The sequence below is a fragment of the Polistes dominula genome, unplaced genomic scaffold (assembly GCF_049000335.1).
Source record: "Polistes dominula isolate Pdom_NZ unplaced genomic scaffold, Pdom_raw_medaka contig_21, whole genome shotgun sequence".
In the NCBI taxonomy this organism is placed as follows: Eukaryota; Metazoa; Arthropoda; class Insecta; order Hymenoptera; family Vespidae; genus Polistes; species Polistes dominula.
In genome coordinates, this window is record NW_028301061.1 from 3051643 (window position 1) to 3064583 (window position 12941).

General features: G+C 30.1%; 1 protein-coding gene across 3 annotated transcripts in view; it reads right to left on the bottom strand.

Moving 5' to 3' along the window:
- LOC107065369 (uncharacterized) overlaps window positions 1–12941 on the bottom strand; it is a 393202-nt gene that overhangs the window by 160824 nt on the left and 219437 nt on the right. For all 3 annotated transcript variants that reach the window (XM_089175936.1, XM_089175937.1, XM_089175938.1), the window contains one exon: window positions 2562–2647. In XM_089175936.1, coding sequence (XP_089032062.1) covers window positions 2562–2577 — 16 coding nt within the window. In that variant the 5' untranslated portion in view covers window positions 2578–2647. The remainder of the gene's footprint in view (window positions 1–2561; window positions 2648–12941) is intronic.

Sequence of the window (12941 nt, forward strand, 5' to 3'; positions counted from 1 at the left end):
GGTAAGCGACGAGATAACGTCAACTATTGAGACAATTTGTGGCATGGGTAAGATAAATAACTATTTCAAATATCTAAATGACGTATAAGTGTATTTTACGTATTCATTCTAATATTATCATAGATTCTTCTTTAAAAAAAAAAAAAAAAGAAGAAATGATCATTCAAAGTCATTCAATTTTGAATTGGAAGAATTAAAATCAATTTATTCGTATATGGATTGATTTTCAATGTATATTTGAAGTTTAATTATTATAATGAACACAGGTAAACGATAAGATAATGTCAATTATTTATAAAATTTGTGGTATTAGTAGATAAATGAGTACCTTAAATATCTGAATAATGTATAATAAATTATATTTTATGAATTAATTTAAATATTATCATAAACAGTTTTTTTTTTTTAGATATTATTATTTAATATCATTCGATTTGATTTAACATTATTTATTCGTATACAATTGATTTTCAATGTTTTTTAGCTAGCATTTTTATAATTCGATAGGCAAACTATAAAATAAATATCTGAAATAATATCTACTTTATCAGATATCTATTTTAAATATTTGAATGAATTTGTATTACGGAATATTCGAATAATTCATTCGTGTATTGCGTTTATCAATTGAATCATTTATTACAAACATTTTCTATAAAAATATTCATAAAACGGGTAATTGAGCTCCTATAATAATAAAAATAAATTAGAATTAATAAAAAAAAAAATGTATACAATCTCTTAGTATAATATTGACTTATCGTACAATCGATAATTTTCAATAATATTCCAATAGAAATGGGAATCACTTGGAGAAATTTTGTGGTAAGTCAGGATAATGTCGTTTCGATTGATCGTCTATTTGCTTTTCTCTCTTTCTATTTCTATTTCTATTTCTCTATCCTTGAGGAATCGTAAATTCAGTTCGCGAAGTACCGCGTGCGGTCGAAGAACGGAACGAGCACGTCGAACGATTCGAAGTAGCCCTTCGCTTCTCGTTAAAGGATTTCGTGGATAGATACGACGAGATACAAGAAGATGAAGAGAGAAAGAGAAAGAGAAATAGAGAGAGAAAGAGAGAGAGAGAGAGAGAAATAGAAATAGATAGAGGAAAAGGGGGGGGATGGATGATAGTTGGAGAAGACGAAGGCGTGCGGATTGCGGCAGCAGTCGCGAGCATTTACGCGCTTCGCAGCCGCAGTGCTGGGTAGAGTTCGAAGTTGCCATTCAAGGCACGTAGATTGCTAACCTAACTTATTTAGCGGTTTTAGCGGTATTTGATTAGTTGAGTGAATTTCCGAACTGTTTCAGCCCTCTCTGCTCGCGTGCTATCGTCTTCGTCTTTCTATCTATTTCTTTCTCTTTTTTTCTTTCTTTCTTTCTTTCTTTCTTTCTATCATTCTCTATTTATCTTTCTATTTCTATCTATCTTTTTCCTATTTTCCAACCTTTCTTTTTCTATATGATAAAAAATGTTGAGTAATGAGAAATATGAGAAATCGTTTTCCTTTTTATAGAATGTTCGTACTAGATTATTGCATTATTTTGAATGTTAAATTTTATCAATGGATTTAAGAATTATATTCTTTTTACTTTTAGAATTTGATAATTGGTATTTTGGGAGTTTTTATTTTTAAAGGTATTTTCTATTAGGTATAATGTTAAACTCTATCAATCGATTTAAAAATTATATTCTTTTTACTCATAGAAGTGGATTATTGATGTCTTGGGGTTTTTATTTTCATAGGAATTATTACTATTACATTGATTTAAGTATTAGGATAATTTTTATATTAATTTTTCTATATTGTTTTAGGAGAATTACAATTTATTAATTTAGGATGTAGTAATGAAGAAAAATGAGAAACTCTGGTTTCTTATAGAATGTTCGTATTAAATTATCGAATTAGTTTTTAGTGTTAAATTTCTCTTTCAATGGATTTTAAAATCATATTCTTTTATTTATAGAATTTAATTATTGATATTTTTGGTTTTAATTTTGATAGGAAATACCTATTATCTTCATCTAACGATCACGATAATTTTTTAATATTGTTAAATAATAAAAACTCCTTAATTTAATTTTTTTCCTTTTTCTTAAAATTATATAAGATCATTTATACTTATCTATAGATACTTTATAGTTTACATTTTAAATAATTGAAATGTATTTAAATAAATGATTCAAAATATTGAAAAGAAATAAAATCATTTCCCATTACAATTGGACTTTTACCATTGAAAATAAAAAATAGCTTAATTTTTAATTACTTCATAAGATTAATGCAAATATTTGTTTTTTATTATTCCGATATTCTATATCGATCTAGATAACTTTTTATCTAAATCTTTATGCAAACTTATTTCAGATAAACTTGCATCTTCTTAAGTAAATATTTACTTTCGTGTTTATTACTTGAACATTTCTGTACACGTTTGTGAAAGTACGTATATTTTCTCATATACATTTGTATTATCGTACACATATGAATCCTCTTACATTCCTTCATATATTACATCCACTTTGTAAGTAGAGTAAGGTTTAAATTATGTTGACTTACCTTGCGAGTAGTTCATGTCCTTTTCTCATGTACTTCGATGATTACTCCTTGCCGGAGTATCGCTTTCACGGAGGATAAACTAACACCTGGAAGAAACGAGATTATCGATTAGTTCAATTCAGTTCAAATTTCTTTTTTTCATCAATTTTTCTCTTTTTACCAGTTTTGTTAACAGATATTATCATTAATTTTAATATCCGAGTGATGAATTATTATTAATAATTAACACTTGGGTATTGAATACTATTTTATATCATAAGTAAAATATTATTTGCATAGTATAAGAATATAACAAATAATTGTTTTAATTATATTGGAACAATATTAATTTCTATAATTATACACAATGTCTTTTAATTAATATTACAAGCAAACAAGGTATGATTCTGAATGAAGAACGTAATTTAAAAAATGTATAATAAAATTATTTCATTGTACTATAATGTCATATGAATATGAAGTATAAAAAGCTAAAAAAAAAATATATATATATAATTAGAATAAAAAATTATTTAATATGAGACGTAAAAGCATAGTTAAATGAAAATGTTAGTAAAAATGTTTTATCAAATAATTTTATTTAATAATATAATATTGTATCAATATGAATTATAAAAGAATATTTGAAAATCTACCTTTATAGAATATATGATACATAAAAAGTATAGGTAACGTTTGGAACGTCTTGTTAACGAGAGAAAAAAACGTTTTTTCTTATTAGTACTTGTCATGAATGTAAGATAAAGAGGAACGAGATCGTCCAGTAGGTTGTCCACCTACACGAGTATGGACTCGTATTCGACCTTTTCCTTGTCGTTGTCCAGAAAGAGGAACGAGCATGAGATAGAGTAAATTAGTTCAGGAAACTATTTCGAAGCCGTTTTAACGTCCAGAGTATAATCTAGGATCCCTAACTAGTGCAAGAGAGAGTTAACTCTTTCTCATTTTATCTTTTTTTTTCTTTATTTTTCTTTGAACTCGTACTATTCGTTATCCTTGTCGAGTAGGGACGACGCGTATCAGCAGAAAGAAAGAAAGAAAGAAAGAAAAAGAAAAAGAAGAAAAAAATAGAAAGAAATAGAAAGAGAAAGAAAGAGAAAAAGAAAGAGAAAGAGAGATAGAAAAGGTATTAACCTAACCTATTCGGAAACGCGAAACGTTCGAATCTCGCGTGCTGCAGCTTCTTAATGGCGATCGGAATGTCGTCTAATTAAACCGAAATTATCGATTTCGTAGTGGACATATAGCCGACGGCTACACACTGCGACCAACCAGAACCTAAATCCTTCTCCACATTCCATCCATCCTCGCGAATCCGTCGTTAATGCATTCCTAAACATTCGTCCCTCGATCTATCTCTCTCTCTCTCTCTCTCATACACACACACACAAACACACACACACTAATGTTACCAATCAAGAACTACAGATATTTCGACACTGGTTCAATTAATGAAATTCTTTACAAGTTTCAATAACGGTGACACGGAGATATTTAAATATATTTTTTTCTTTTAGTAATATCAAGTTTTTGATACTTAGGTAATATTTATTTTTTGAAATAGAAACCTCTTTAGAATCGAGGTGATTTGAAAATGGATGAAAAGCTGTAAAGAACACTAAATATTATTTGTTTCAAATGTTGGCTGTTTTACTCGTTCCATTAAACAGCTGCAGAAAAAAATGTTTTTCATTTTCAATTTTTCGATGCTATAGTTTAAAGAAACAATTATATTACAAGTCAATTATTTCGATATATTCACGTCGTACGTTTTTTTTCTTCAGATTTACATGTGACATAACTAACTTTACTTTTAATATTTTTTCGAGTATTATTATTTTATATATTCCATTCTAATAGTAGTATTATTTTGTGTGTTGTTATGATTTACTAAATAGCTTAGAATTATATTAATTCAACATTTTATATAACAAAACCACAGTAACGCGTGGTCGGAGTATCCTATTAATTTAGGTATATAATGTATCGTATTGTTTATAATCTCACATTACTTATTGGAATTTGCATTAAATCATTTTGCAAGGGGTTCACCAGTATGATAAATAAATTACATAGGATTAAACGTTTAAACATATAATCTTTTGTAAATTATATTTTAACCTAATAACAATTTCTCGTGTGTTAACGATGCGTTAAGTGAAATTACAAAAATAGAAATTAATTTTAAACAATTCTATTCTAGACTTTTATTACCTACTTGCACTTACATTTCTAATAACGATTATTTCAAAACAAAACCTTTACAGTTTTTTCTTCTCTTTTCTAGGTCTATTAAGTGGAGTTCAAATTACCAGTTCGATAATGTTCTTTTTTCTTTATTTCTTTCTTTCTTTTCCCCAAGAGGTCTAACATCCCCGCAGAGAAATCGTCGATTGGAAAACGAGGTACCTCCAGAGTGGCTGATCGACGGAACGTCGTTAAATCCCCCTCGGTGACCGCAATATACGAGGAGGACTTATTGGCTAACTAAGCCAATACTACCGCAAACGTTCTGTCCATCTGGTGTGCTAATTAGCAACTTGCTCTATAGGAAACGACGATTCGGCGTCTCTAATAATCGAAGATATTACCTAACCCCACCCCCTTTAACTTATTCCAATCTATATACTTCTTTTATTTATTTTCTTTTTTTCTCTGTATATGCATTCTTTTCTTTTTCTTATAACAGGAAATATATTTCTAATTCTATCTGTCCGATTGATTGTTACATCTTAATTTATAAGGGTGCGTATATCGAAAATTCGATTTAATCAATTGGCAAAAGATTCAATTTGTTATTGGTCTATAAAACGAATTTATTAGATTTTTATTATTATTTCAATTACTTAGTATTTATTTATGGTATATAATATTTGGTATTGTTTGAATTTTTATAGATTCATATTTTGTTTTATAATAAAATAATTAATGAAAATTTATGGTATGAATAACAAAGTACTTTGATTTTATATTTTTGATCTTGAATGTATTAAGAACAATTCAAAATTAAATTAATTTCAAATATAATTCGACAGATATTTATTTTAAATTTAATTTTAAGTTAAGTTAAAAGTTAAACCCGAATTTAGTTAGATAATATAATTGTTTGAAAAGTTATGAAACATTTTGGCTTGTTTGTACAATAATGTCCTCAAAGTTATTCTTTTTATCGGCTTGTTTATCTAGTTCACTGTTCAAAAAAGGACATCTTTTAAGAACAGGAAGAGATGAGTTATGAAGAGGGATAGCAAGGATAGGATCAAACGGGAAGATATATTTGTCTTGCTTTTACGAAGGGTGATACGATGGATATCTACTGTGATGATGCAGTAAAAGAGAAAGAAAGAAAGAAAGAAAAAAAAATGGATTAAAAGGAAGAAAGAATAAAAGACAGTTGGACAATTAGCCGAAAGTGGAAGGAAGTTTTCTCAGTAAACATCACTTAGAAAAATACAATCCCGAGATTCTAGGCAATCGTAAGATGCATTTTTGGTGTACGTGAGTTTCTCTTAGGATATCATTCGGACCCTGAAATAATCGGATAACGTCGATCACGTGATAGGATGGTGCCCTTTCTTGTCGATGAAATGGGGAAAAATGAGAAAATAAGAATTGGGGCCGTAGAAAAAAATGATATAGGAAGTTTCGCGGATACGCGATTCGATATGCTTCAGATAAATTGATACGGGGTTGGATTATGAACAAATAACGCGTTCGTATATGTGCGTATATATTTTATATACCTATATTGGAAACAAATGTTTCCGGAATAAGGGAGAAAAATGAATCCTTGATTTATATGATCTTGGACACACTGTCGGGGGTTGTTTTTGGATTATAAGTCAAAAAATTAGTTTCGAAGTATTCATTAATGAATAAAATGGATTTGCTATAGTCCATTAAGAATATAAGTAAAGTAGTGCTATTTTGGTTGAAAATGAATATTAATATTAGAATTAGAATTGTTATATAATTATTTTTATTAAATTAGTTCAAATGGTAGATCATTTATTACATTTTATTATAAAGTAAATAATTATATTATAAGACTAATTAAAATTCTATTTAAAATAAGAAAATTTTTATTCTAAGTCAATGATTCTCAAAAATTGTTCTTAGCACCTTCGATGAATTCAAATTTTCTTCTGTCAAATTTTAACGAATACGTTTTGAGTAATGGCCAATAAGTTTTTGTTAGAATCCGAAAATAATAAATAAAAAATATTAGATTATAAAAAAAAATTGCAATTGTACTAACTTCAATTGATTATATTGTAATAATTCATGGAGAATGAATGAGTCATTTTGACTGATTTTTCGAAAATTTTATTGTTAAGAAGAAACAAGAGGGAATTCTTAAAACAACTAATAAAAATAGTGAGAAATAATAAAAAAAAGAATGAAGTCGATCGGATAAGATGAATGTTTATGTATTATCGAGATGAGAAGGGTCTATGGGGTTTGCGAAAGCGAAATGAATTCAGGAAAAAGATGAACTTAGAATTCTTTATCGAGTCTCCAGTTCATAGCAATATTGCTTTATAGGATCCGACCATTTGCAGGATAAAAGATTTGCGAACATTGGGTGTAGGTATGTATGTATGTATGTATGTAAGTCAGGTATTTTTGAACCACATGACCTTTCTATGCCACGAAACGATGGACATTGCTGGTCGACGAATAAAAAGATAGAGAAAGAGAGAGAAGGGTTGAAAAGAAAAAAAAGAAAAGAAGAAGGAATAAAAGAGGTAGGTTGAGTTACAGAAAGGGAAAAATTGAATTATCATAAAGAAATTGCTTTGGAATATTTCGTCCGTTTCTATTGAATGCCAACGAGTATATGAGACCTTGGTATCGATAGATCTCTTTCAATATCGCCATAAGTTTTGTTAGAAATAGAAAAATCGATAAAATCAAAAATATAAAATAACAAAAATCTAAGACCCAACATCGGGAATTTGAAGAATCAATACTTTTTACTATCAAGTTATTGATATAATGAATAATAAATTCTAAAACAACGTGTACTACAATAAACCTCTAAGAAAAATCAAAATATTTAATGAAAACAAAAGAAAATTAACAGTCCAATATTTTATTTATTTATTTATTAAAGTAGGAGAAAATTTTAAGAACATTTACTGTCAAACTATTGAAATAGTGAATAATAAATTCTACAGTAACAACATTTGTTGTTAGCAACTAATCATTGCTGCTTTTAAAAGGCCATCTATCGACAAAATCCGTAATCATTTACTTGTTAATCCAACATGATTAACCCAACCTCTAGGAAAAATCAAAATACTTACCTAAAACAAAAGAAAATTACCAACCTAGTATATTATTTATTTATTTTTTAGAGCATACAAAAATTGAAAGAATCATAAAATCTGAGTGGATATTTAAAAAAGAAACAAACACCCACAAAAGTGGACGACAAATTTGAACCTTGGCAAAAACGATAGTGATAAAGATAAAAGTTAAGATAGTGGGGTTATACGAAGAGGAGAAAAAGTAAGTAAGAAAGAAAGAGATAGATAGAAGATATAAGAGAATAAAAATTTATCGTCCATTTTATATCTCATATAACCGATGGCAAGGTAACAACCTAATGCGTACAACACCTGGGCTGGATGCCCTCGAAGCCGGATATATCGACGTATCGCTTAATTCTAACGACGATGAAAGCGTACATAATGCGAACTCAATATCCTACAACCTGTATGCCACCGACTAAAAGTGATGAGGAGTAGGAGTAGGAGAAGGAGAAGGAGAAGAAGGGGGTGGGATGGGGGAGAAAGAGAAGAAGGAAAAGGAGAAGGAGAGATGAGAGAATAGAGTAGGGGGTTTGGTTGATCATATAGGATGCACGACCGGTCCTTTACTTGGCAACATCAAATCCCCGACATCAGCCATTATACGCTCATTTTAGGTTAATACTCGGTTGATGTTGCCGCATTGATCTAACGACACGACTACAGCTTGATGACATTAAAGTTGAGCACCACTGTATACTCTGTACAACTACCACTCACACTACCACTAGTATTACTACCACTACTACTGCTATTACTATTGCTATCATCACAAGCGACAGAATTGTGAACGTGATTTAAGTGGTAGTGGGTGATGGTGATGGTGATGGTGGTTCGCATTGTGTCCACCCTTATTTACCAAAGTTACGGTATCAACGGTTCTAGGGATTTCGCCAGACGGATCAACAACGGAGATAAAAGACAACGTGAATTGTTTTCGCTGGATAAACCAAAACGTACACTGTGTTCGATTCTATATATCATTTTCTTCTATTTGTATGACATATTCGGAAAATTTAATCAGTAGTGAATAGATTCGATTCGGATTTATTCGTTAGATTGAATTTAAATGATACTGGGTTAATATTTCTATGTTTTAAATATTACTTTTTATATATCACGGTTGTTATTGTTAGAAACAAAATTAGATGGTATGTAATTTTTAGATGTTAAATAATTTTAAAGGAAGAAATGACAAAATGGAACATGATTTAGATAAATAAAAATTATAACGAAATATTTAATTTAATTATTTTCAAATATTTTTGGAATTATGTACAATTCAATAAACAATTGGACTAAAACAAAAATATGAACAATCTAAAAATCTGTCTAAAATGATTACATTAGATGCATTAAATGCATACTAAGAAATATTAAAAAAAAAAAACATATTTCTCTAAATTTAATTTTTCTTATTAAATATTTGTTTGACGAACAATAATTCGAATTAGCATAAATATTTTATCCAATTACTTATTTATTTAAATGTAATCGTATATCGTTAACCTAGCCTCACATACGGGCCCAGTTCACATAAATTAGTTAATATAATATATTTATGTTATAATCAAATTAAATCAGGAACAATCTTTCTCTGAGTTTTACCTGAAAGAAAAAAGAAATGAGTCCTGCGTACAACGCATAAGTTATTTCAACAGATTTTCGTAGTCCTTACGCGAAGAAAGTGCACGAAGGGTGGTCTCTCGTAACTTTCGTAAGAAAGTTTTTTCCTTCGTTCCGAAAGTGCGCCATTTCAAGTAGGGGAACAGGAACGAGGTAGAGTAAAAAAGAAAAAAGAAAAACAAAATGCAATGAAAGAAAAGAAATGAAAAGAATAAGAAGGAGAAAAGAACGTCCGTGCACGACTTTTTTCTGAACGTGGATAGCAGTTACGACAATAACAGCAACGAACAGGGTTGAAGGAGTTAAAGTAGAGCAAAAGAGCCTAGGTTTAAAGGTCGTCGTCTCGTTTCTCGACTCGTTTTAGAGCACTACTACTTTTTTTCTAACATAAGTTCCGCACGTATAAGCAACAAAATCGTAAACTTTTGCATTATCTTCTACTCGTTTAACTATTTTTTGTTGTTTCTACTTTTTTCCCCCTCCTACTTTTACTTTCATTTAATTATCTCAAATTTTCTTTACCTATATTTTTATTAATTTATTATTTTATTATATCTTACTTTTTATTCGATACTGCAATTCCAGTTAACTGACGTGAATAACGAGTTATTTAATTTTTTAAGTAATTGTGTTAAGTAAAATATAAGTAATTCGTTCTACGAACGAAGTATATAAATAAATTTCATTGAAATTAAAATTGGACATTAAAATAATTAAAATATTTATATAATTAATAAATATTTTTCTCTTATATTTTACAAATAAGATTCAGTATACGAGCATACAACCACCAATATTAGCATACATGACTCGTTTGAGATATTTAATTACATATTAAGATTTATACATCTCTCTTATTTCTATAAGTTTCATTTAATATTCGCAGATATTTTTATGGGTTTAACAAAAAGTATAAAACGTGACGATGAAAAAGTTAAATTCAACCGTTGGTCGAATCCCATAAAGAAGAATGTCATATCATATCCAACGTGAAGTGCATAGAAAATAAAGAAAGATAAAAAAAATAGAAAAAGAGAGAATAAGATATATATATATGAAATTACGTCATGTAGTGTTCCTTAGGGAATCCCTAAAAGGGATGCAGCTTGAATCCATGGAGGGTAGACGTTCTTTGTGCGTGGATGCACGAAGTACAGGATTCAATGCGTATTCGAATTTACTCTCACTCTCACTCACTTTCTATCTCTCTTTCCCGAGAGAGAGATAGAGAGAGAGAGAGAGAGAGAGAGAGAGAGAGAGAGAGAGAGAGAGAGAGAGAGAGATAGAAAAAGAGAGTTTTAATTAAAGTCGATTTATCTCGTCGAAGGTACGATTCAAAAGTTTCGACGAGAAGGTCGCATTTTTCGAAGATCATCTATTCGTCTCGCGGACGTTCTTGAATTTCTACGATTTTAATAATGGCGCCGAACCTAACCTCTTCGTGCCTTCGTGTTCTGCGGAAAAGTAAGAGAACAAAAAAATGATAAGAGAGAGAGAGAGAGAGAGAGAGAGAGAGAGATAGTAAAAAAAAGAAAATAAAAGAAAAAGAAAAAAGAGGACAAGAATAAGAAAAGAACGATCGTTTATCCCAGCAGACGAGAATCTCATTCTTCTTTTCTGCAACGCGGCAGAGAGAGCCGATGCAAGTGGCGGCATCCTTGACGGCAGAAATTAAAAGCGCCCTGTGCGATCCCATTAATCTCGAGACGATAAAACGATTAGCGATCTTAGAACAAACGATCGTTCCTGCAAATGCGTTAAGAACGAATCTTACAATCGATGTTTCCTAACTTCTTTCTTTTATCCATAACACTCCCTTGTGTGATTGTTTATAAATAAAAAACAGATACTTCTTAATAAAATTTATTGTAAAAGGTTTAGATATTCATGTAAGGGGTAAGTCAGAGTATTAAATTATACCAAAATTATTTTAGCACAACTTTTTTATCCAGTTAACCTGACTATCAGAAAGTAAAATTAATATTATGCATGTGATACATGTTAAACAAAAAAAAGACACGTCAAATGTGATTCGTTGTAAAAATTTTATCTAGAACGAGACTATACATAGCTTAATAATATTTTTATTAGATACGTGTTTAAAAAAGAAACATCGATCGTTTGACTCATGCGCGATAAATCCAATTATCAATTAACTTGTAGTTATTTTAAGTTGAACCTACCATCATTCTACCTTTTTCTGCCCATATGTAAATGATGTAAATTCTTATTACCGCCTTACACTATAAATATGATCAAAAATTTCATCATAAATTCCAATATTAATTCATATCTAAACCCAAACTAGGTTAGAACCCTTTGAGAGTAATAAGAATTCAATATAAGTGTACAATAAATCGAGAAATATGGATAGATACAATGCATACATAAGCAAGTTATACATTTACAGATAAGTATACTACAAGTATAGATGGGTATACAATATATTAAACGAACGATTCCGATTTCTTCGAAACCTTTTCATCTAACTGAAGTGAAAAACGTTCTGTACGTTTGTTCTACTTTACCATATGAGGCATCCGTGTTCTATACAAGTGTTCGCCATTACTGGTTATGCAAAAATGTTACCATATTGCTGCACATTTATTACCATGATATTGGCCATGGAATGTTAACTAGTCGAATGAGATTTCTGGGGCTTGCTACCTAGGTGGAGGAAGCTTTATTATCTCATCCTGTTATGGACAAAAGGGACGAATAAAGAGAGGGGCTGACAAGAAAGAGGAGAACAGAGAAATAGAATGAGACAGAATGAGTGAAAGAAAGGAAAGGAAAGGGAGTTGTAACGAAAGACACACCTGATTAAGAATGCACCCTTCTCTCTACGGTGTCCATGATCCGTGGTTAGGGCTGGTGACATTAATAGCAACTACATCCGACGACGATTCATTCCTCCCCTTCCTCCACCCTAACCCCCACCCCCACTCCCTGTTCCAATCCCATCCCATCACCCCACCACTCTTCTTCTCTTTCTTCATCTCTCTGTCTGTCTTTCACTTTCAGAAAGCTTACCCGCTTGTTATATTTAATTCAACGCCCACCGCTAATTCGCTCCAACGCATATTCAATCATTTTTGATCCAGGAGGAGACGTAACGTCTTTATTGTCCTTCCCGCTTTCATATAAGTTTGTAACAATGACAAAGAAAATCCTCATGGCTTTGTAATCCTGAAAAACTGTCCTCTTCTACTTTATTATCCACTTTTACTCATCAGACCATCCCCTTCTTTATGTTTTTCTTTTATTTTTTCATTCTCTTTTTTTTTGTACTTTTTCACGTATCCAAAATTTTCTTAGTGAAATTGTTTTGTTTTTTTTTTTTCACAATTTGATCCTTTTTATTTATCTTTTTTCTTGTTTATGTTATTTTCATTTTTGTTAGTTGCTAAATATTTAGATAATAATTTTTAACGAAATA